Source organism: Thunnus thynnus, chromosome 24, assembly GCF_963924715.1.
Source record: "Thunnus thynnus chromosome 24, fThuThy2.1, whole genome shotgun sequence".
Taxonomy (NCBI): Eukaryota; Metazoa; Chordata; class Actinopteri; order Scombriformes; family Scombridae; genus Thunnus; species Thunnus thynnus.
In genome coordinates this window covers 4678436-4704932 of record NC_089540.1, presented here as the reverse complement: position 1 = coordinate 4704932, position 26497 = coordinate 4678436, and the positions used below count along the sequence as shown (strand labels likewise).

The following is a 26497-nucleotide window of genomic DNA, read 5'->3' as shown; positions in this document are numbered from 1 at the left end:
GGCTCAGTTGGATTCAGGACTTCTTGAAGAGCAGGATTACTCAAGTTAGGGTTTGAAATGTTAATTCTGATGGCACAGATAGGGATAATGGAACACCCGAGGAAGTGTAATCTGTCCAGTGCTATTTAACATTATGATAAATTATATCTTTCAAGACATTGGAACTGGTTTTGAACTCTCCCTGTTTGTAGATGATGGAGCAATCCAGAAAAGAGGCAGAAATATTAAACAAACAACTGAGTGAATGCAGGTAGCCCTGAGCAAAATAGCTAATTGGGGTGAAAAATTAGAGTTCAAGATATAGTAGGGGAAAAAACGAAATACAAAATGTCATATTTGGTAATGAGAAAACCGAAAGACAGGGTTTATTTATGTATGGACAGGGAATTAAGAGGGTAAAAGAATTCATATTCTTGGGAGTGCACTTTGGCAAAAGACTAACATGGAAGAAGTAGATACATTATATTGTGACTAAGTGTGAAAAGGTGATAAATGTAAGTAGTTCATGGGGTGTTGGCCAGGCTACACAATTAATGATCGACGAAGCAATGACAAGGTCAAGATTAGATTATGGTTCATGATATGGAACAGCAGCCAAATCAAATCTAAAAAGGTTGGATGTAATACAGGCTAAGGCACTGAGAATATGTTGTGGGAGAATAAGTAGTGTTAGATAATGTTGGATAATGCTTGGGAGTGGCGAGCAGGGACAATAAAGAAAGAGTGTTTCATTTTTAATGAGTCAAGAGGCAGAGAAGCTGGGATTGGGAGAGGTAGAAGTGACCCTCAGTATATCAGAAAGCATAAGAATACATGATAGTACTGCATATCTGGGCATGGTAAAGGAAAGGGTACAAAACTACTGGGAACATTATCTCCAGATTTATACAGATGGGGCTCAAGATCCCAAAACTGGAAAATCAGGCTTTGCCTTTTTCATCCCAGACCATGAAACTGTAAAGCTCAAACGACTGTCTGAGAGGGTTTCGGTATATACAACAGAGCTAGTAGCTATAGTATGGGTACTACAGTGGGTAGAGGAGGTCAGGCTGAGGAGGGCAGTCATATGATCAGACTAATGACACTGAAAGAAAACAAGATAGGGGCCCGCCCAGACCTTGTGGTGGAGCTGTTGGTCCTGTTGTATAACAGGTCGAGATTCGGTGGGGGTTTTTTTGGGTGCCAGCCCATGTTGGGGTAGAAGGGAATGAGGCAGGAGACATGGCAGCTCAAAGGGCACTGAGGAGAGACACTGATCTGAGTGTATGCATCTAGATATCTGAATGTAGATCTATCATTAAGGAATACATAACAGAAACAGTGGGAAAATGAAAAGAAGGGCTGTCATTACTTCTCAATACAAAAGAGTGTAAAGACAGAGCATTGCTATCTAGGCAACGATATATCATGGTGCACTGTCATTTTGACCAGACTAAGACTAGGACACTGTGGATTAGCAGGGGATCTATAGGGAAGATGGGCAAGCATGAAGATGGACTGTGTGGAACCTGCAGAAAACAACAAACTGTTAAACCTCTACTTTTGGCATGCAGCCTATATGTAGAGCAAAGAGCACAGTTATGTACTACATTATCATGTATGGGAATACAGACAGTCACAATGAGAAGCCTTCTTAATCCCACCGAGAATCAGTCAAGGACTGTGAAAGCAGTGCTTGAATTCATTGCTGCAACAGGATTACACCATTGAAAATAGACATACCCCGAACTGAATAGACACACACACACACACACACACACACACACACACACACACACACACACACACACACATCAATCTTAACGCTTGTACTCTGGTGCTTTGGCAATATTGTTCTTGAAACCTTCAATAAAGCCCTTTGAGCTGAATTGAATCGAACTGCAGCCTAATCCCGACCTGCGGGAGGCAGCAATGTCCCGCAATGCATCTTGCCTGCCGGAAATGCACAAGAAGAGGAAGAGTAAGGAGACGACCCAGAAGACGACGAAGAAGACGGAGAGACAGAAGACCGAGGAAGACTTCAACAGAGACGGAACCATGGTCTCCGGTGTGGTGCTGTTTCTCTTGACGGTTGTCTCTGTCTGTGGAAAAGCTGCGGCAGAAGGAAAACTAGTCTATGTGACTGTGGTGAGTCTTTTTAAAATATGTGGTGTAGTGCTACGTTTTTGGTTTGGAGAGACGTTTACGGAACTGCATTCAAAATGTGGCAAGTTTTGTGTTGTCTTGGCTTATCTGTAAACATGAATATCAGCCAAAACATGAATTTAGTCAGGGTAAAATAGTTGGGGTCCTCCAGTGTATTCGGCTTATTTATAAACCACAAAGAAATAGTTATCTTTAAGAGGCACATTTTTGTGTTTGGTTTACACCGCTCGCTAGTAATTAATGCTTTCCAGTCTGACCCGTTGTAAAAGTGGACATTATCTTGAAATAAGAGCAGAATTCACTTTGAATTAATATAACTAATTTGTAAAGTGCATAAAAAAGGTAAGGCGTGATTTGAATGCAATTGTGTAAGACATTACTGAACGACCAAAGACAGTCTTTTCACAAAGAATATAACAGGAAATGTCAGCAAGTATCAAGATGACACTTGAAATAAATCATTTGGAGTCTTCTTAGCTCTCATGTTAACGTTAGTCCTGACAAACACGTGCCAGCCTCACCTGTTTGACCTGCCAGTTTGAACAGATAATTATTCAAGTGTTTGGAATGAGCAAGAGCAACAACCATTATCATTTTTTCCCCCCATTGTTATAAACTCATCCTGTCAGGTGACTTAGTCAGCTGCACAAACAAAACAAAAACCAAACCCGCTTTGGATTGGATTAGCAAGCCTAATATTTTTTTACGTAAAAGCTGATATTTTCTGGGTCATATCTAATATCTGAGGCTGAGCTGGTCAAATTGATAATGATTTGGGTCATCATGTCCCCTGTCCTCCTATTATCTCTGCTTGGGTCTTTTCCTGCATCCAAGAAAAAAAAATACAGGCGCATATTCATAAAGCACTTGCTCAAGTATTTGCAGATGCAGCATCTGCCCTTCCCAGCGGACCTGTTCACTGCTCACCAGGAATGCCAGCTTGCCTCAGGCAGGAAAGTGTAGCGCAAGTGTAGTCAAGGATACAGAAGTTATTGTCTTGTCGAAGCAACAATGAGCTATATACACTGATGGCAGCGCAAGATGATGAATACAAATATAGTTATGCAGATGGGACACAAGCAAACAAATTTCAAACTGTAGGAAGAACAAAACGTTGCTTGATCTCAGTGCTCAGAACACTTTCTTTCTTTCTTCATTTCTCTGTATTTGTCCTAGAGTAAAATATGTTGTGATAATATTCTTCTGTGACTGCTTAAGGATGAAAATCATATACAGTAATGAAAAAGTACTATTGATTATTTAGTCAAAATTGAGCTGCAAATATTGAATGTAAAAAAGTTCATTCCAGGTAATGTTTCTGTTTAGCAAATGTGCTGAAAAATGCTTTGTGACTTGCTCTAGAAACATTTTCTGACACAATATTAAGATTAGATTCGACAAAACTCTCGTTGTGTTAATATGTTAAGATGTGATATTCTGACATTAATTATAAATCGACTCTGGCTGTAGGATCACTCGGTTCTCTTCCCTGCGCTCCTCCTCTTCTTCTTCTTAAGTGTTACAGACATGGATCTGTCAGGGACGTGAGAATTGAAATAGCATTGGACACAGTCATGTTCTACCTTGTTAAAGCCATGACAGCAAGCATCTTGCATGTCACTGTGTTTAAAATATGAGGCTTTTTTAGGTTAAGGTCAGGAGGCACAATGAATGTTGCAGCTGATCATCTGTCAGCTCTGGAAGAAGTACAACATTGTTTTTTTTTTAATATAAAAGCTGTTTTGGTGGATGTTGTTGCAGCTATTTAGTGAGAGCAATGTCTTTTCTTCTAAATGGACCCTTTCTTTGAAACAGTTTCCTTCAAGATAGCCGTGCATTGGATTGTGGGGCAGATAAGATTAGGAGTTTTAAAGGGATAATCCATCCGTAAATAGAATTTGCACACTTTTTCAGCTATTTTGAATAGCCCGGTCATGCATACATGACTGCTCACAACACCAGGAAACCGGAAACCCACATTTCTCTGTAGTGGCTAGAAGACCGAAAGTTGAAACTGTTTTGCTTGAATAGACAGGGGATGTGTTGGCGTCTAGTAACAACGCCAGTTGACACGAGACAGATATTACATTTAATATACACCACAGTTAGGACTCAGTACATGACTTCCCTATTTATTACTAAAGCAGCAGTTTCAAGTGTGGGGCCCCGCTCATCAACGCAGTTCCTGAAAATGTTCCTGTACAGTATATTGAAACTATTTATGATGATTTTAAAAGCCTACCATGTTTGGAACCTTTATGTTTGTCTTGATGACTTGTGAATAGACATAATGATGTCTGACAAACACAATAGATCTTAACTGTCAGCTGACTGGATTTTGTAACTGCCAGTGACACAGATAAAACTAGGACGAAGGTTTTGGCTTGATTCAGTTTCAGAGGGGAACATGTTGTTTATAAATGTTACACAGAAATACTTTGTGTCACCTGATAAAGGCTGAATGATGAGCAGCGATATCACATTATACAAATATCCACAATGTCGTATGCGCTCTTTTTACATATGCAAAATACTGAAAGATACTGCAAACAGAAACAGAGACAGTGTGTCACGTGTTAGTGGAGCATTAGCTGACATCTCTCCTCTCTTCCCCTGCAGCTGTTTAGACATGGTGACAGATCACCAGTCAAAGCCTATCCGACCGACCCACACCAGGAGAGCGACTGGCCACAAGGCTTCGGGCAGCTCTCTCAGGTATAATGAATATTTCTGACTGTTAACCTGCTATTTTCTTTTTAATGAGATTTCATTCTGATGTTCCGAAAATATATCAACCAACATCATATACACTTCACATAAAGACCCCAGAAACAAACCAACAAAAAAACCCTCCTGCAATTTTATGTACTCACAGCTAGTAAATATATTTCTCCCCATTTAATTTTGGATTTCCAGCGCTTAAGTATAATTTTTTTTTACTATGCAATTCATACAAGTGATGAAAAAAACTCCTCTGATACCTCACTGTGTTGTTTAGTATTTCCTGAAATATACAAACTGATTAGAATTGAAATAGATTATTTTATTAGTGTCTTATCTCCACTGTTATTCCTTTTCATAGTAATTTGTACTGCACTTTGGTCAGCTCCAGTTGTTTTTATATGTGCTCTATAAATAGACTTGACTACAAGTATAAAAGCTTAAAATTTTGTAATGTGACATTTAGCAACCGTGTGGAAGGAAATGAAGGATTTCCTAAACAAATCTGGTCCGACCAATGCAGAATTTCTTAACTATGTAGAAATCTAATAAATCAAACTTTGATTTACACTCATTTGGAGGCAAATTTTATTTGATTCAGAAATAGATACTAACTTAGCTGGTAAAGTTTACAGAATCTTGCAGAAATACTACGCTGTAGAGTCATTGTTAAAATCTGAAATGCATAATTAGAATCAAGGTTTAAAGGTGCAATATGTAAGATTTGGCCACCTGCTCCAAACAAATAGGGGGCAGCATATCACCAGAAAGCACAATATTAGATAAAGATGGAGGAAATATTACAATCAAACAAAAAATATCATTGTGAATGAAAATTAGCAGTTAATACAATGTAAAATAATGTCTTGAAATTATTTTACCTGGGATAAAGTTTACAAATATAACAGAGGTATATCAGGGAACTGCAGAATTACAGATTCATTGTTGTTAAATACAGACTCTTTGGTTATATTGAGGGAGAATCTTAATTTTAACGTGCGATTTTCATGTTATTGTCCTACGTCAAACTTCTGTTCAAAGCTTAGCTACACCCATTGATGCCATCAGGATTGAAATGTCAGTTTGCCTTTCCATCACTCTGTTTGTGTGTGTTTTTTAGGAGGGGATGAGGCAGCACTATGAGCTGGGACAGTTTTTGAGGAAGCGATACAAAGGCTTTCTCAACGAATCCTACGACAGACACGAGGTAGACGTACTCTCCTCTCCCCTTTCAGACCACATGCCACCTAACAGACAGATGATGATTCATATTAACTCTGAGGAGAAGGGGCCTCTTGCCATACTGGTGTGAATACAGGGTTCCCACTGGTGCTGAAATTCCTGGAACATGATGGAAGTTTGACAAATGTCCTGACCTAACCAAAATCTGTTATGAACTCTCCTCATAAACTCTCCAGTGTATTCAAACACATTTATCCATCTTTAAGATTAAATGACAGTTTTACCTGCTCGTAAATGAATTTGATCCCTCACTCCTTTGTCCTCAGATCTCAGTTCGCAGCACAGACTACGATCGCACTCTGATGAGCGCTGAGTCCAACCTCGCAGGTCTGAAAAACTCTTCTGAATCCTCTTCCTACTACGTCTCTCTCTAGCGTTCCTCCTCACCTTAATAATCTGCATCATTCTGTCTCTCGCCGTCATCTAGGTCTCTACCCCCCCAGCGGTCGGCAGGTCTTTACAAAGGACTTACAGTGGCAGCCGATACCTGTGCACACCGTGCCGCAAAGTGAAGAGAGGGTATGCATGTAACATTCGTAGCTCTCCTTGCTATAAGTGATTTAGTGCTCTCTGTCTGAACTTTCTGTCTTTTTTCTTAGCTTCTCTCGTTTCCTTTGGGAAACTGTCCTCGCTACAAACAGCTGATGAATGAAACCGAACACACAGAGGCGTTTCTTAATATCACCAAAACATACCAGGTGCAGTCTCTTCTTTTGTCTGAGAACATACAGTAGAAGTAATATTTTTTTAAATGACGATACAGATGTTGATGAGTGGTTACAGAGCTTATTGTGTTCTTCTCTTCAGGACATTATAAATCTGGTGAGGGATAAAACAGGACTGAATAAGACTAATGTGGAATCAGTCTGGAGCGTGTATGACACACTCTTCTGTGAGGTGAGAACGTACACACACACACACACACACACACCAGTAAAAACAGTATAGACATGTCTGACTTGTTTTTATAAAAACAGCATATTTGTGTCATTAACCTCTCTGTGAAAGTCCAACCTTGTGAAAGAGCTCATCTCTGGGAAAGTTTTTCTTTTGCAAAAAAAATCCTTTCACATGACTTCCTCTAGAGGTATGTTGAAACAATGTTGAATTAAACCAGACGTAGCAACCATCGCATAATGAGAATTTGTCATTTGAACATTACAATGCATGAAATGTACTTGCATCATAAGAACATGATGTGTATATATTTGGATTGAAACAACCAATTATTAGTTTATATTTGACAAAAATCTGCTTTATGTTAAATTTCGGTTTCATATCATTGTAAAAATATGTTTCAGGTGGGATATTGTGGCAAGCTAGAGTCAAATACAAGCACTATTATTCAAGATAACTTCTAAGATCAAAGAGTAAAAAATCACCTCTCTAAATTGTTGTCACAAGAGGTTTGAATATGAGCTGAGAAGTTTATTCAGGTTTTGTGTAAATGTCTGGTGGGTGTAGCTCACTAAATGTCACGTGTGTTGGTTTTAGTCTCGGATTACCTCACCAGTTTTGAGGAACACGCAGACATTTTGGCAAGCCAGCTGTTTGAGGAACTGCACTGTGCAAATAGTAGCAGTTTCACATCTGGGTTTTTTTTTTTTTTTCTTGCCTTATCTCGCTCACAAAGGTCTGTGTGTGCGTTTCAGCATGGATCTTAGTAGACAACATCAATATCTCTGATGTCTGTCTGTCTGAGAGATTTATGTCCATGTTATCATGAATCAAATACACAAAATCGAGCAAGATCTCATGTATGAGCTAAATATGAAACGGGGGGTAACTGGGTCACTGAGCAGCCACAGAACGGTTGAGCAACAATGTGAGAGATGGTTGCAGCGAGGAAGAGAGTGCAGGCGGAGGACTGCTGGCAAATTGTGAACAAGAACAAAAATACAGAAGTCAACTTAATTACTGCTTGATTAAAACTGTTGGGGCATGTGTATTTTATGTTTCATGGTGTGTGTGTATGTGTGTGTTTGTGCATTCAGTCCCGTCACAACATGTCCGCTCCTGACTGGGTGACTCCTGACGTCATGGAGAAACTCAGAATCCTCAAAGACTTTGGATTTCAGGTAAAAGCAGTAGTTATTTATTGATGTGTCATTCTGGATATTTGGAGACAAACGTGTTTTAATATAATGATATTATTTGATGTGTAATTTCCACAGGTCATGTTTGGGGTCTACAAACAACAGGACAAGAGCCGGCTGCAGGGAGGTATGTGTGTGTGTAGCTGACTTGAGACTTGCCATACAAGATCAACAGGAAAGTTCTGTCTTCAGAGAGACAGAAGTATTCCTGCTTTCATTTATTATTTTGCATTAAATCTATGTAAAGTATGTTTGAGGTATCAGACGTGTAGGATAATCTGCCTGAGGGTCTTACTGTAGCACAATCAGAAAAAACTATTGTTTTATTGAGCTGTATGTTTATACCCTTAGCTTGTTTTTCACTGTCACATGTCGTTTTTGACATTTTGACATTTTTATATAATTTTGTGTGGGACTGACTCAAAATCAGCTACACTGTCAGGGTTAAAGTTCTCAGGCACCATGTCTGATTTCAGGCATAGAGCAGTTTTAAATTCATATAATACTTCATTCAATACATTGTACACATTTCCTCCTGGACAACTTTTCATGCTAGCATATCTTTTCTTGCTTTAATCCCTGCAATGTGTTTTCATGGTAATAAAGGAACATGTCACCCAGTGCAGCAGTGTGACTCATTGATGAGTTCTATGGCACAGAGAAATAAGATTTATCAGGCTTTGAATACACACACAATACTGGATGGTTTTAGTTTTTTGATGGGATTTGTTGACAGGAAATAAAAAATACATAATATCTGCAGCCTTCATTTAAAATGAAATGGGGACATAAGTATCGCTGTCTGTCTTTCAGGTTTACTGCTGAGTGAAATAGTGAAGAATCTTTCCAAGATGGCCGAGCCAGAGTCAAAAGAGCGACTGAAATTGATGATGCTGTCAGCGGTGAGATAGTTAATAATAATAATAATACTGTCACTACAAGAACACCAAAAGTAATATTTGTACATACTATTTGATTAACATATCATATCTGACGTGTGTGTGTGTGTGTGTGTGTTTGTGTGTGTTCCACAGCACGACACCACTGTAGCTGCTCTTCAGGCCAGCCTGAATGTGTTCAATGGAAGACAGCCGCCATATGCCTCCTGTCAAATATTTGAGCTGTACAAGGATGACAACGGGTAAAACACACACACAAAATAAACTTTAGACACTCACTCATGTGTAATACTAACACACACAGGCATCATCATGATGATGAGGAGCCGGTATCAGGTAAAAAAGGAAGATATATGCTAAGTGGAATAAATAGATGAGACTTTTACTTTATTTGTGGGTCAGAACTGCTGAATGGACAATAAACATATTTAAATCATAAAACTGACACCTTGTACCTGTTTCTGTCTTTGTTTCCATCCAGTTCTGCCTCTGTATCAATGTTTTACCGGAACGACAGCACAGTGGACGCCTACCAGCTTCAGTTACCAGGCTGTACCCTTGACTGCCCCCTAGAGGATTTTGTGAAAATTACAAAGCTCTCTATTTCAGATGACAGGGAGAAAGAGTGTCAACTGCCATCAGCTGGGAACGACAAAGGTGAGCTGTCAACACAAACACTGAAGCTCAAAACTCATGGCTGCTGGTATGAAAATAAGGTGGTTGTGTCTCTGTTGATCCATTCTCTTCGTTCCTCCTTCCTCTCCTCTCTCCACATCTGTCCTTTTGCCTTCTTTTCGGTGTTCAGAGGTGATCATCAGTCTGGCGGTGTCTGGATGTCTGCTGTTCCTCCTCATCTCCGTCCTCCTCTGTGTCATTTGCTGGCAGAAGGAGCCAGTGAGCAGCCGGGGTTACCACCACGTGATCAACCATGAAGTCGGAGAGGAGTCCTGACAGAAGCACAGGCTCCTCCATCAGAGAGGTACAAGCCTTGCAACATGGGACAGCAGTGACGACAATGAACTCTGAACTCTGAAACGCTTTGTGATGTCTTCATCAGCTCTGGTTCGGGACTGGCAACGATTTTTTTTGTGAGTTTCCATCCATAACGGGTCCAAAATGACCCTGTTTCAGGGAAGAATGAGAAACACTTCAATTTAGGATTTTAGAGAAGCTTTTACAAACTGTTTTATCATCACTTTAAACTAATGTGATGAGTTATGGGTGGGACACGGAGAGACCAGGACTGATTTCTACACCGAGAAAACACAGCAGGGAAGATATTTTTGTCATCTGAAGCACCTGCTGGGTTCCCACGTGGGCTGAAATGAATGATTTCAACTTCACCGTTCAGTCATTCACATTTTGGGACTGGAACGACTGCAGAAAAGTTTAGAAAGTCGGTGCAGAAAATTTTGAACTATGTGACAATAATCTGAATATATGTTGGGGAAACGGTGAGTTCTTGGTGATGTCGATGCAAATGCTTGATAAATCAAAGTAACTGTAGCCCAAATAACACGTTACCTTACTACTAAAGACCTAAATTTATGACCTAATTTCAACTCTAAATCAAAGTCCAGAATGTTTCAGGAACTGATCTGGTTCTTCTGGTTCTTCAGATTATTTTTTAAACGAGCAAGATTACATTTATTTTGTATGTGTGTGTGTGTGTAATTGCAAATTCATGAGTATTGCCCATGTGTGCACAGATATACTCATGAATCTGCATATCATTCTGCTTGTGGGGGGTGTGTGAGTGTGTGTTTGTTGATCCAGGGGCCTAATGACCATGATGCCTTAAATATTTGTAATAATGGGGTGTGTATTTTGTTTCGGTTTTGGTTTGTTTTTTTGTTCTAATGTAAGGCACAAAATGCATTTTTGTAGGATTTCAAGTTTTTCATGTGAACTCCTTCAGCAGCAGGGTGACAGCAAGCATCCGCCCTCAAATGTCCTTTAAGCAAGACACTAAAACACCAGCTCAAGGGTGACTTAGCTGAGCCTGACACTTTTTCTTTCAGTCACAGAAACCAAGTGCTTACAGATTTTAGTTTTATTCAGCTTCCATTGTGAACAGAATATGATTTCAGATTGTTTTCATTGTGAATATCTGGGAAGATTGGAAACTCTGAAAATTTTTTGTGTATTTTTGAATTTTAAATGCAGCTTTTAAATGCAGGTAAACAGGTATTTTATACTGTTATCATGAAAAATCAGAAACTCTATCCCTAAGCTTCATCTCATACAGTTTTAGTAAAAGATAACATTCACTTTAAACCACAACATTGAAGTCTCGAAATTTAGTTCACCTTGAGTCTTCTTGTTCAGGATTCAGATTACTGTGAATTTTATATTACAATAAGAGAATACTGACATGAAGAGAAACACCCAAATATTGAGCTCAGTGATATTTGCTGAAAAATTAAGAACATCTGTCACAATTGTAATATTTAACACATTAAACTTGTTTGTCAGTGTTGTATGGCCCCACTCAAAATTGTCATTTCAATTTCCTTTCATGCTTAACAAAATCAGACTTTGAGAATATGTTTGTAAATGTTTTGGAGAAATAAAATGATCTATTATTGTGAATCTTGTTTGTAGATCTGGAAAAAGGATGACATCTCTCTGTACATTTCTATTCATAACATGCTTAACAGATTCTCAGTTTGTGTATTTTGTGTAATTGTAAGTTATGTAAAATATGTGTACGTCTCAGAGAACAGCAACAAAACTCGGCCATATTTTGTAGTGAGTGGGCCAGCTGTCGTCTTGACTTAACTCAGATGTTCCTCATAAACTTGTTAACTGGTAAATTCAACCACATGACCAGCTGCAAATATTGGTGGGAAAAAGTCAGAGCCGGTCAAACCCGCAGTAGCAAATACAATAAGGACATTCAAAGTTCATCTATGTGCACAGTTTACATCCGGTGATGATGTACTGATCACATTTGTCCTACTGTACATCAGGCCAGTAAACTATCTTAAATGTTATATTTGAGGTAACTTTTATAGATTAATATTTATAGCTACTTTAAGATGTCACATAGCTAAGTGACTGTATTTGAGGATACCCTGCTTACCTTTGTGATGACCCTTGTCATGCTGTTTATTCACTTGTCTGCTCTACAGGTAGCTCGTTAGCCCAATTGGTAACACCTGGCGCCTGGTGTTGCCAGGTTAGGGTTAGGCACCTGTTTTGGTTTAGTTATGTTGCCTTAGTTATTACTTTTACTTTCATGCACCTTCCGACACACATCACAGACACCACTGACCCCACAGACTTCCACACCTCATACTTTAATCATTCAGTTACATCCTTTAATTTGGTTGAATTTGTTCAATGAAATATCCTTTGTTAAGCTTTGACATGGTGTGTCTCCCTTACACTTGAGCCTGGTGATAACACCTGTTGTGATGTAGAAGTTTGTGACCATTATGGTGAAAAACTCTGGTTCATTTTTTGTTTTAAAAACAGTGCAGTAGGCCTTTATTTAAACATGGTAGTGCTTTTCTTGCATACATCTTTAGTGATCTGTTTCACAATAGGTTACATTCAGATGGCCACGGATAAAACAATCATAACATAAAGCAATTATCATTGTCTTCTCATAGCAGATAGATCAACATTTTTACACAAATATCACCTTGGGAAAAAAAAAATATCACACTGAGTTCTTGCACTCTGATGCAGAAGCATGCACTGCAGATGTTAATTTTTCTGAAATAGGTGAACAGCTGGACCCAACAATGAGAACTTCATTTCCTTCACTGCATTTCAATATGTCTTATGTAACTTCTCGATACAAGTGATGGAATCTTTGAGCACGAGCAGCGGTAAATGACTTTACCTGTCACTTGTTCCAAGAAACAGAACCAGGCTTTCCAGTCACTGCTTGTATATGGTTACCAGTTACAAGCCTTTTTTTTTGCTGTTGATGGTAAATCCAGCTGCAATGTTGCTTTTTTGTTTTTTCTTATATGAAGTCATAAGTTTACATGGTCATTTACAGATTGAGTTTCATGATAGCTAAAGTTTTCTAACACACACACACGCAGCATTTTCTTTTTCCTTCGGTCCTGACAATCTTGATTTGAACAGATACACTGATTGTAGTCTGAGAAATGTTCCCTCAAAGTGAAATATTGCTTACAAACTGCAGTCTGTCATGAGATTCAGAAAATTCATTGTTAATGGTGTTGGGAGAGATGGAAAGTGAAAAAAAATAAACTATAAAATCTGTTAGACAGTAAAAATCAATGTCAAATAAAAAAAAATGTATAAAAGCATACTAACACACTAGATCACACACACATACTGACTCAAAATGTCACACTTGGATTAGAAATTGATTAGCTTGAAGACACAAACAATTAAAAACACACATCACTCGACCATTTCTTGTGCAAAAATATTTTTCCGTAAGGAATGAAACTATTAGATATGACACAATGTGATGGCACATTGATATTTCCTTTGTCAAAGGATAAATAGTAACATTGATAATACAGAGGATCACTGAGAAAAAATATGTAAAACAAGGTAGGAAATCCTACATTCAGGCCTTAAGCCTTTCCTCTGAAGGTGAACTTCTTCTAAGTGCAAAAGTGTTGCCTCACAGCTAACAAAGGATCAGATTACATGAAGAATTTTTGGTCAAATATGTTTCCTTCCACCCAGTTGACAAACAATCATACTCCTGACTTCTACTCCAATGTTGAATGTTGGTTATATATTATTACTTATTACAGTTCAAAACACAAAGATATTCAGTTCACTGTCATAGATCAGTATGAAAACCAAAAAATATTCTAATTTGAGAAGCTATAGCCAGTGAGTACTTGCCAGTTTTTGCTGAAAAACCTCCAACAATTATTCAATTATGAAAATATCAATAAATATTTTTAGCCAACAGCAGTGACATGTTCTTGTAACTGTGCAGATTTGTCATTAAAGGCTGTTAAAATTGTGTTTATGAATGGATTAATTTGATGACACATTTAATCATTAATTAAGCTCATGTTAATGAGATTGACATTTACACTTTTATGGCAGCTACATATAAATTTCACATATATTTTGGGGGCTAAGCAGTTTACATATTTGTGAACACTGAAAAAAAATGAACCTATAGGTCAGTTATGAGAATTGCAAAGTCTGTAATGGAGGAACCTTTCATGAGCTTTTTGGATTTTGGCTTTGCTGGGTCACTTCCGAGACATTTCTTGGTTAAATAGATGATCAGTTGCTGTTAGGATTGGGTGTAAGCTAGCTCTCACTGCTCCAAAAGCTAACGGCAAATTAGCAACAGCTAATTCCTGTCATACATAACCGGACCTAAAATAAAGACACACCATGAAATGCCGTTTATGGATGCATATCATTTGGTTTTCATCACCAGAAAAGCCTTTTTGAGGAAGATCAAGCCAGCAAGCTAGCACCCTCTACTGTTCTTTTCCAGCTAATTACAACACTCGTATCAAATGTCTGCCCATTAAACAGTCACTCAAGCCATTTTCGATCCCAAATCACAGTTTGACCACTGCTGACTGAATATAATGGAACAGAATGGTTCTTTCGATCGAAGCAAATTATCAAGAAAAGGGAGAAAGGATGATGAGAACAATGATTATCTGGTCCCTGATGATTCCAGCCTCAGAAATGGCAATCTGACCAACACATTTGGTCTTTATAGACCATATCAAGTTTATATAGACTTTATATCAGCCACATTAGCGCTAAAACCCTGGTCCATGGCCTGCAATGGTTTTCATCGTGGTCCATACACGCCATTTAAACCTCCCTGATGTCCTCAAAAAGCAGTTAGTCTTGGCACAGTAGCTGATGCCACCACCTCTTACCAGAATAATATGGCGAACCAATTTTGACGCCCAACTTCAGCAATACTTCCGATCATCACTCAAAAGTTTCTGCTTTGATGTAACCGGGGAAGCAAGATGGTGACAAAAAACGCAGGAAGTTATTAGTCAATCTTCACGGTGGAGCCCGCTCAATTCTGCGGTGTGCAGAAATGCGTTTGTGATCCACAGTAATAATTCTGTGGCGTGGAATAGTAGTTACTGTGATGATGATGATGGTGGTAGTTGTTCTGCGGGGTGGAGTAGTAGTTGTGGTGGTGATGATGTTGGCTCTGGATGTTTCCGTAGGCAAAGAGGAGGGGCGCTGTGGAAGACGGCGGCTGCTGGGCCGGCGCCACGCCTGCCGTCAGGGTCCCGTTGCGCTGGATGGCGCCGTACCAACTAGACGTCCCCAGCTGGGGGGTGGGGGAGAGGAGGCTGACAGAGCGAGAGTTAAGAAGGATTGAGAAGAGGTGTTGAAGAGGATAAGGAAGAGAGATAGTGGAAAAATCAATCAAAAAGTCATTTAGTCTGTCAAGGTATCGATTTTGCATCACGAAAGCTTAAAACAATATTAATTTCAACTGATTTGCTAATGACTCTGAAAAACAGATAGTAACAGAGTATTTGTGCTTGTGTGTGTGTGCTCCAACCTGGTCCGATCAGTCCTATTGTTAATGCTCCTGGACAGGTCATCATCACTATCGTACCGTCGAGGGTTGTCAAAGAAATACGCTCTGGAGCTGAAACTGTGGCTGTTGATCATCCCTCCTGGAGCCTGAGAGATATAAAGATATTCAAGCATCATTAAGGTTTGCAGCATTTGAGAAGGTTCACAGCTCTGTCTGACAGATCATGGCTGGCATTGTTCTTATAACATGCTTTTTTTTTTTTACCAGGTTTTGGTTGGGTCTCTGGACTCTGAAGAAAACCACCACTAAGCTGGTGGGTAGCAGCTCCCAGAAGAACAAAATGATCCCAAACACGATGTAGGCTTCACCGCTGATCTCCTGAACATCAGCCTGCAACACACACACAAAACAACACAAACACACAATGATATACTTTTGAAGACATTCTTTTGATAACCTGAATCTTGACACACACTAAACAACAGAACAAACAGAAAATATTAAACATACTAATGCCTTTTTATCTTTTGAGTGCACATATTTTGGACTTTTTCATATAATTTTTTTACACTGTGGACAGATACTTGCAGCAGCCTTACAGGAACAGAACAGTTTGGGATGGTGTTATTCACCTTCTTGCTGAGAGTAAGATGAGTAGATTGATACCACTCCCATACATGAGAGTAGTAATCTTTTTGTCTAATTCTCGGCTAGGAAGCAAATAAGCACATTTTCCAAATGTGGAACTATTCCTTTAACTCTGCTAACAATCAGCTTCTTCCTCTTTGAGTTATTCATTATCCAACATCTGTGATCAGGCTAATTTCAGTCTAGAGGGCTCAGTGCACAAGCTAAAGCTGTAGTTTTATTGAACACCTTCAAATATACTTTTATGCTATATTCTGGCCAGTTATGTAGTGATAAATAAAAAGAGGGTAAACTACATGTAAACTACATTTATCTCAAAGTCAAACAAAAGCACCACTTACAGATGATATCGAATATCTATTTTCAGACAACCATTTATTGATATGTTGTAATACAATATTATAGGTTTGATACTTCTTACTGTGATGTAAACTAAGAAAATGTCAACATAAATATGGGTAAAAAAGCTTGGTACACAACACAATACACACACCCACAAACACATGCACAAGGAAGGGGGTAGAATAATGTTGAGATGTTGGACTGACAGCTGGTATACAGAGAGATTAAAGGAATAATTTGTACTGTCAGATAATGCCCACACACACACACACTGTAGATGTGTGTTGGTGTGTGTATCATGTCCGACACATACACAAACACACACGATGAAACTCTTTAAAATGGGCTGTCCGTCTCAAGGCCTGAGCTCTGATGTAGGTCAGGAGAGACACACACACACACACTCTCTCTCTCTCTCTCTCACACACACACACACACACACACACACACACAGGGTTATTTATAGCCAAACAAAGCCCTTTACCCCACTAAGCATTGCTTTCCTAAAGCTCCTAAGATGGATTGTCACACTCACACACTCTCGCACTCTGACCAAAACATTAAAAAAAAATCTTATTTTTCATCTATAACTTAAAACTCTTGGTATATTACCTGATCAGAAACATTGTACCAGCCATAGTTGAAGGGACTGGATCTGTCCTGTGGTGACAGAGCCACGGCCACCAGGTTATAACAGGCTCTGGATGTGTAGAGGAGAATCACCACAGCTCCTATAGCTGTAGCTTGGCACACCGATGTACCCTGGAGAAAGAGTTATTGTGCTTATTACAGGCTTGCGCTCATATATCAGTCGGCAACAGGCCTGTAATTGAAAATCAGATAAGAGCCGACAGATGTGACCCAGCAACATGACTGAGGCCTCTCCCTGACAGACTGTGGGCCAGAAATTGAGTTTTGAGGGACAGGACATCTGTGTATGTGTACATAATAGTACATATCACGAGTCACCGTTTAGCGCTTACGTCTTTCAAAATGACAATGAAGAAAGGTTATCTTCACGGGTATCCGTTTCAAAATTATCTATGGTTTTCAAGCAAAAAGTCACTGTGGGATGTGCACATACGATGGGGGAGAAAACAAACCAGAACGACTGAGAGCTTATGAGGAAACACATGAGAGTCGCCTTGGAAACTGCAAAAATCACAAAAGTCCTGTGGAAACTGAGAAGCAAACCTCCATTTCTGCTCAGAATGCATAATTAGCTATTAGCATGCAGCATTTTTAATAAGGTGGTGGATGGTTTTAGACAGAAACTAATAATATGATGGTTTAACACATTTGGCACATATCTAGTGTCTGGCATGTTTCACAGGAAGTTCTGCTAACAATACTAATGTGTTTGGATATGCGAGGACGAGTTGCGCATACAAATTCACCTCTAAACTGTTATTTATCTTGTTTCCACCAAGTTGCTTGGGGAAAATGTCCATATATCAGCTATTTTCACATTGTGGCTACATATTTTCTACCTCACTCCAATGAAAAGACCTGTCAATATAATACCTAAGTTACATTTTGTCTCAATGCAAAACAGCTGTGTGAGAACATTGCCTGAATAAAACAAGTCTGAAATAGTAAAATGATGCGTATATGCTTTTATTCCTACCTTGGATTCAAGGTAAACGTTGGCAGAGGACATCTTGGCGATCTTGAAGATGCAGACAGCCAGAGAGATGGCACACAGGACAAACAGACTGTCGTTGATCAGGACCCGGGCCAGGACCGCATGTCTGATATCCCCATCACTGGAGACATAAAGGTTATTAACTTAATATAAGATAATAATAAGTGTGGGGGGCCAAATGTGACATTGTTATGCAATCAGAAAACGTTATAATTGTTAGTTTACCTTGGTGATTCAGAGCGCTCCAGAGCTCCTTGCACCAACAATGCACAAGTTAAATTCACCACCAGGAAAAATATACTGAGACACAGGAAGAACAAACGCAGAGGAACCCTGGAGAGAGAAATAGCGGGGGAAAGAAAGACAGTAAGCATAAGATATATATAACTTTATTAATAAACTGTTTAAAACCTAATTAAAATTCATGGTATAGAAGCTGCAAACCAACTATGTGTGAGAAGAGGAGAAGAAAGAGAGTGGAGTTACCAAAAGATTCAACTTACTTGTATTTGGTGAGTTCTGGGGAATACTTTGCTTTAGCCTTAAACATCACCTAAAAAAAAGACAATTATAGAAATATTATTGCCAAAACAGACTGCTTTCATAATCTCAATTTGGTATTATTTGTATTTTTATACTCTGACTCATCCAGAGACCAATTTTCATGATATTTTGACAGTTTCCACAGGAAAGATTTAATAAATCCACAAAAAAAAAGACAAAGTATGATGAGTAAAGCACTTAAGATAAGATAGAAGGAAAGAGAGAGCAAAGAGGGCTTGGTTTGTTTTTGAAGTGGAGTGTGAATTTGGCAGAGCCTGAGGAGATTCCTGTGTGTCATTAGGGCGCACACACAAACACACACACATTTATCTAGCATACGTTCAAACAATACAGGAAAAACAAGAGTTTCTGTACACACATAATGTATATAAACCGTTCAGCCAGTTGAAGTCCAGCTGAATTGAGTCAGTGAGTTAGTTTTGCATTTAAAGTCATGTCGAGGGGATTTTTTTAATGTATTGTAAAGATTTTATAACTTAAAGGAAGAACATTAAAGATCGTTGACAATACAACACAAATGCTCCGTTAGCTTCCAGGCCTGTGAGGCGGTGGGCCGGCGTGTTTGACAGTTGAACCAGCAACGGTCAGCTGTTTGTCAGCAGTGGTAGCAGCGAAGAAAAAGGACCAAACCACTCGACATCCAATTTGCACAATCTTAGCATGTGCAGGTGAGTCTTTTAAATGGTCAGTGTTACAGCTAATCCGCAATCTAGGCTGAAAATGTGTGTTAATAAGTGTACTTTTCTCTGGTGGAGGTTCAGTAGCTCATAGGATGGATACTGTATGTGTCGATGAGATGTGGATAAAATGTTTCATCATGGTAAATGTAGTTTTATTTCATGTTATACTGTGAGGCCTTTCCTGAAGATAATGCATGTATTACTGTGTGAAATAATGATGATTGGGATGAGTTTTATAATCATATGAACCAACTGACCTTAATGTATTGGCTGAGTTATATCTGCAGAGGGAGTGAGCGGGGCCTATAAAAACACTTGTGCAGTAGACTTGAATGCATTATGGAATATAACTCATAAACTATACATCATAAAATCAGTGGAGTTTGAACTATGTACAATAGCTAAGATATTGAAACTATGACTACATGCTAAACCCTTTCCAACTCTCTTTTGGTGACGTGAAGATGACAACAATGACACTAGCAATAACCTGTGTAGTTTTTTTCTATCTTTTCTACCATTAAAAGTAACTGCTTCATATAAATACAGACTAAATTTAAATGTTTGGCTATATGTAAATAGCCAAAAAAAAGAACCAATGGTTTGCCAACAGCTGTTGCTTCTCCCTCCATTTTTCCTTAAAGGGGAACATAGAATAAATAATTTAAACAGCAGATCTAGTGTGTGCAGTAACAATAAAAATGACAAACATTTGAAAAGCACTGTGCCACCGTCAGCTAATTGATGTATCACAGTATCCATACGTGTGACACGTTTTTTTGTTCGTGTCTTTCTATTCACAACTTGTGTAACACAACGATGACTCAAACTATCCTGTTCATTTGCCGTCGTTAGGAAAAACCCTTTGTTGTACAGGAAGTGATGCTCTTTAGACTTTTGGTTTGTTTGGAACAAATTTAAGTAGGGCTGCAACTGATAATTATTTTCATTATTGGTTGTTCAATTAATTGTTTCATCTATGAAATGTCAGAAAATAGTGAAAAACATCCATCATTATTTTCCAGACTCCAACATGGCCTTTTGAAATAATTGCTTGTTTTGTACGACCAACAACACCAAAACATTTCTGAGCAAAGAATCGACTTGCATCAGCAGTGAATTGAAGAACTGGGAGAGTAGGCTTCAGTCAGAAAAGTGCCCAACCTACAAATCCAAAGACAGAGGTGTTAGAGTACTAAACACTGTGTATCTGTATCTTATTTCCTTCTTGAAAGATTAAATGATTGAGCAAATAGCCAAGACTATGCAAATAAAAAATACATATCAACGGCCAACAGCCTTGCTGCCAATGTTATCAGCAGTGACCTCAAAAAAGCATCAAATGAACTGTGCACAAGTCCAGTTTAAGTGTACAAAAGCTGGGACACTGGCCTCCACTGATCCAGGTCACTCATTTCCTGGAATTAATTTTTGTCTAGTATTTAGTATATTTAACAATTAAGAAGTACAATGAGACAGATATGAAGACATAAGCAGAATCTGATCAGTCTGATCAAAGTCTCATATTTCAGACTCTTCGAGTGTTCTGATTAATGATGACAATGATTAATTTTTTCTTATTATATGACAGGTGCAATGACCCAAAAGGTCTTGAAAATGGCTTAACACTGTCAACACTGAGTTTAAACACACAGAGACACACACACACACACACACATACACATCCTTGCACACGCATACATAAACACTCAGCCTCTTGTGTGAGAATGTAGGTCAGAAAGTGGTAATTTGTAACCTAGAAATGAAGCAACCAGCCAACAGAGCACTGCTGGATTATATACTTCATGTATGTTTGTGTGTGTGTGTGTGTGTGTACCACAAAAATCTATGAAGCATTTATTCTCTCAGTACAGAGAGGGATGTGATACAGCGTTTTTATCTCAGCAAATGTCATTATTGTTTTCTGTAGTGAGACAGAGCTAAAATTTAATAAAGGGGAAGTAAATCACAGGTCACAACTCATGCCTGACTCATCAGAAGACAAGTATTTCCACATATGTATGAGCGTGTGAGACAGCAGAGTGTGTCACAGAAGCATGATGGGGTTTTTTTCCTTCAGTTTTTCAAGTCTGCCTTAAAACAAGTCAGGTGCCTAAATGAATACTGAAGTAGGTTCTTCTTGCCATAACCATTCCTTATGTTCATACTGACCTTCATAATGCACTTACAATGGAAGTGATAGAGGTCCTTCTGTGCAAAAATGTATTTAAAAGTTTATCTGAAGCTAATATGAAGCTTCAAAGAGGAAAAAAGACTGTAAATGTGGCAGATATCCACTTGATATGACTAACTCAGACTGCTGAAGCCTCATATAAGCTTCAGGTCAACTTTAATGCATTTTTGCACTAAATGACTGTGTGGACACACTGTGGATTCTGACCCCTATCACTTATATTTAAAGCGCATTTGAAGGGGATCTTTTAATAGCCAACTTCAACAGTATTACAGAGGCTATAAAAGCAGTCTGTTACACTACTCATGACTGCGAAAGTAAGTTACCCTGACATTGTAATGCACTGTTCACCAGAGGGGTCACAGTCAAGATCAAAAGCACTGCAGCAGGATGGTCAAGGAGCTACTTCTACTGCGTTTCTCCTGCGGGAGAAAATATGAATCTGATATGTTTCCCAGGTCTGACCCGGCCAGACACAAAACCACAAGCAGGAAAAGTTTGTTCACAGAGCTGGCCAGTCACACAGTATTCCCGACATAGATGGAGGTGCTTTTTTTTTTTTTTTTTTTAAACCTATAATGACAGGTTTAGCAGATATGGAAGAACATCATTTTGTTGCCACTCCGCAAATTTGCTGCACTGGATGTTTTACACGTGATGTTTTAATGCAAAGTGACAAAGTGCAAAGAAAAGCTAAAGATTTATTTTCATTCAAAGGGAGGGTCACGTATATGCTTCGTCTGGCCACAGATCAGCTGACGGGCCGCAACGTTTATTCAGCAAGTCATATGACAACATTGGCTTCATTACCTAATCTCCACTCAACCAGTTCGACGAGCTACTCACACTCCTGTATGTGATTGAGATTTATATTCCTTTAAAGTTCGTCTGTGGCGACTGAACTGTGCTTACCGACTAAAAATCTCAAAATGTGGAGGTGTTTCAAAGAGATCTTTGACATTTGAGGCGGGCAGCTGCGACTGACTGATTGTGTCCATCTCTTTCAGTCATACACACACACACACACAGTTTGTGATAACATGCTGCTGACAGGGATATTTGCTTGTCCACTTATTGAACAGGACATATCAATGGAAGCTAGGACTTAATGCAGCACAGGCTTTTTTTACTGTGAGATCTTGACATATCTAACCCCTTGGACATGAACTGAGTCCATTTCCAGAGCGTTCAAACCAACATCAACCCAAAAAAAAACTGCTTCAAGTCTGTCATCCCACTCTACCATGGAACATGTAGGCCGCTGGTGACCACAGTTGCCACATTTCCCCATCTGAAGAGGAAGAAACGTTGCCTGCGGATACATTTTGCAGGGCATTACTGCTATTATAGAAGCTGACCGAGCAAAAAGTACGGTTTAATGTTTCTTCGCCTAACAGCATGTCATATTTGTCACAGACAATACTGCAGTCTGACTGAAGGTTATGTGATATATTCAGATAACTGCATGGGTTTAACAAAGCAGAAGCTGGTTATCGGTTTATCTGTTGGTTATTTTCCCCATTTATTGCTTGTTCAATAAAGAAAAATGTCCAACACAATTTCCTTAATCCCAAAGTGGCCTCGTTAAATTGCTCAGTCGTACAAAACCCCAAATTTTGGGTTTACAAATAAAAGCAGCACGCCTTTGATTGAGAGGCTGGAACTGGGGAATATTTGGAATTTGTACTTGAAAAATGACTTTGTCTTTGTAAAAATTCAAAATAATTCTCTGTCGATTGATTAATTAAGTGACTGATTGACCTAGACCTAGAGATTATGCAGTTTTTTAAACTTAATCTAAGGCTGCAGCTGCCTGCTCTGTTGCATTTTTCCTAGAAGACGCCCAAATCTGCTAAATCTCTAGCAGCAGTATAAGTGTTACAGGAAAGGATAGAAGGGATCTTTTCAAAGAGTATCACCGACTAATCTGCTGATTATTTTCTCAATTTATCGATTCATCATCAAAAAACAGTGAAAAATGTCCAGCCCAGTCTCCTAAGGCACAAGGTGACGTCTTCACTTTTCATTTTTTTCTGATAAACAGTCTAAAACCCAAAGATGTTCAGATTGTAAGATAAGGAGAAGCTGGAACCCTCAAATGTTTGCCATTTTTGCTTGAAAAATTATGTTTTTTAAAAATTGTTTTAGTCGATCAAGTAATCAATTAACCAACTGATTGTTCCAGCTCTAATTTTATCCAACATATCCGTGTCTGAGCCACAGACGTGCAGTTGAAGCCTCATGGGAGCTGTGGACTTTGCTAAAATGACACTTGATGTTTTGTTTACAGTAATATGACAATGATTCATAGGTGTTTAAATGGATGCATCTTTAACTAGAGTTTGATAAGGATCCTCTGAGAGATTTGGCCCACAGCCTGTTGGGTGACGACTGACAAAGGAGGACCTTGAATTACAAGCAATTTTACAAGAAAGTCAGTAGAATTGAATAGAATAACAATACAGTTTGCTTGTAAGGAGGTTAAACTGTGTCTTAAATGTGAAATCAAATGATAACAATGTGCACAAAATTGCAGTGTCAGCTCTTTTATGAAATCAGGTCACACACACACACCCTCTCTCTCTCTGTCTCCCTCACACACACACACACACACACGCACGCACACGCACACACGCACACACACACACACAGAGGGGTGCAGTCCTACCTGTGTGAAGTAAAGGTTTAGCAGGCAGAGGGTGAAGAACTGCAGGCAGACGGGGCAGCAGTAGAGCAGCCAGTAGGCCAGAGGCTGCAGCTGGTTGGCCTGCACCACATTTTTAAAGTAAAAAGAGAAGAGGGTCGTCCTCAGCGCTGCCCACAGCAAACACAGAAACAAAAACACACTCTGGTAGCTGAAGCGCTTGTGTCCGTAGTGCAAAATGAGCCAGAGCTGCAGGTAAACGAAAACAAACAGGAAAGAGTAGAGGACGGTGTAGATGGTAGTCAGACTGAGCTCCAGTGTTGGGGAAATTGCAGCTCCAGGGGACTCCTTCAGTGAGGTAAACAAATGGGAATTAACCTCCTCCTCTCCTGCCGAAAACATCTCCACTGGCGGCTCGCACTAACACATGGGATGCTGGGAAGGCAAAAACACTAAAACTGGGTCAGACATGGGTTCAATTCACCATGGATGACAAAAAGACGAGGGTATTCCAGTGAAAAATTGCGATAAAAGCAGTTTATACTGAAGAGAAGTGGCATAATGAAACTGCGCGGGGGTTTAAATCTGATAATGGGTTGAGGAAAAATGGAAGTGTAGTTTTTTAAAGAGGCGCAAGGTTAAAAATAACAAGAGAGAGGTCCCCCTGTGAATCTCTGCAAAGCAGCTCTCTGCAAAAAACAACTTGAGGGGGGACAAACCTCCAGATCAGCTGTGATGCAGTTTTAGACCCACCCCCTTGCTCTCAGCTAAACACGGAAACTGGCTATTCGACGGACGCCATCTTGGCTCAACACCTCGCTCATTTCAGTGTGAAACAGCTGACTCCAGAGCCACAGATCGCAGCCAGTTTCCCAGCTAAACCTTGCCAGTGAACGATATGACCACGCCCACTCAACCAGTGCGCCGTCTCATTGGCTTATCCAGCGGCCCAACCTCCACAATTATGCCACTTCATTGGTTTATGATGATGTCAGCTGTGGAGTGCCCGCCCCCTGTGCGCTGCTGATTGGTCATGTGTTCAAGTCAAAACTGTTGCCTGATCTGATTGGCTCAAAGGACGAGGGCGTCTCTCACAGAAGGAAAGGCATCAAAACAATTAAATGAAATTAGTGAGGGATTGCCTTCAAAAGAAAAGCATTTAAATTCTGCTGAGGTGTGTAACGCTGATCGTCTGTACTGAATTGTTTTAAAATTACTTTTCATTAGGTTTTCTTTCAAAGAACACATATAAACATATGTGCCAACCAGACACAAAGCACACACTTTAGAGAAAAAAAGTAAAATAAAAAAACAACAACAAGGGGAGGATCCATCAAACAACAAATCTACATATACATACATACATACATACATACATACATACATATACACGTATATACACTTACACATTGTACTAACTTTTGATTGAAACGGAACAATTTCTGTTGGTTTATATAGTAATTATTTGCAATTCTTATACTTAAATAAAATGTTCTTATCTTTGCTAATTTTACTTCAGAATCAGAATCAGAATCAGGTTTATTGCCAAGGTTTGCACATACAAAGAATTTGTGTTGTTGTGGTGCATAACAGTCATAAATATATACACAAAATTAAGTAATCTTAAATAGAATAAAAAAGAATTTAAAATTGAAAAAAAAATATGTAAAATATATATATACATACTTAAAATGGAAGAAAATGAAATCAAATGTACTAAATATTGATCAAGAGTAAACAGTATATGCAGTGTGCAATTAAAGCTGCAGTGCATTCAAGTTAGCAGAGGGCTAACCGGAAGTTAGCCGCTCGGCTGGCGGAAGTCTCTGGAGCGCATGCTTTGTAGATACCAGATTTAAAATATGAGTATACTGTGAAGTACAGAAATATTTACCTGGCAGTGATGGGCTTAATCAGTATTGTGTGAACTCGTTTGGCAAGGGCTTGAATGTAACAGATGTTCACTTATATGTAAAAGTTCCGCACTGCAGGTTTAATAATAATAACAACAACAACAACAACAACAACAACAACAATAATAATAATAATGTACAAGCTGTGTTAATTCATTTATGATTTTTTTCCTACTAAGACACATGCCAAAGACCTTAAATGCCACAGTTATTGTTTCCTATTGTTTGTAAAGTTCAATATAGTCAAATAAATAATAAATTGAATAAAACA

General features: G+C 39.0%; 2 protein-coding genes across 3 annotated transcripts; one reads left to right on the top strand and one right to left on the bottom strand.

Moving 5' to 3' along the window:
• The first annotated feature begins 1935 nt into the window (after positions 1-1935).
• On the top strand, positions 1936-11695 carry acp2 (acid phosphatase 2, lysosomal). 2 transcript variants are annotated; one of them, XM_067582788.1, is made up of 13 exons: positions 1936-2127; positions 4765-4860; positions 5987-6073; positions 6375-6435; positions 6536-6627; positions 6708-6806; positions 6916-7005; positions 8103-8186; positions 8283-8331; positions 9018-9106; positions 9239-9345; positions 9585-9760; positions 9989-11695. In XM_067582788.1, exons 1-13 carry the CDS (start codon positions 1942-1944, stop codon positions 10033-10035), a joined length of 1263 nt encoding a protein of 420 aa, XP_067438889.1. In that variant the 5' UTR covers positions 1936-1941; the 3' UTR covers positions 10036-11695. The 2 variants fall into 2 exon arrangements, with proteins under 2 accessions (XP_067438889.1, XP_067438888.1); XM_067582787.1 differs by having other exon boundaries at positions 9909-11695.
• A 776-nt stretch (positions 11696-12471) lies between these two features.
• gpr137c (G protein-coupled receptor 137c) lies at positions 12472-25139 on the bottom strand. Its single transcript, XM_067582790.1, has 8 exons — positions 24338-25139; positions 18735-18784; positions 18457-18564; positions 18214-18352; positions 17199-17348; positions 15861-15986; positions 15618-15742; positions 12472-15402 (listed from the first exon to the last, which is right to left on the bottom strand). Exons 1-8 carry the CDS (start codon positions 24713-24715, stop codon positions 15117-15119), a joined length of 1362 nt encoding a protein of 453 aa, XP_067438891.1. The 5' UTR covers positions 24716-25139; the 3' UTR covers positions 12472-15116.
• Positions 25140-26497: the final 1358 nt, after the last annotated feature.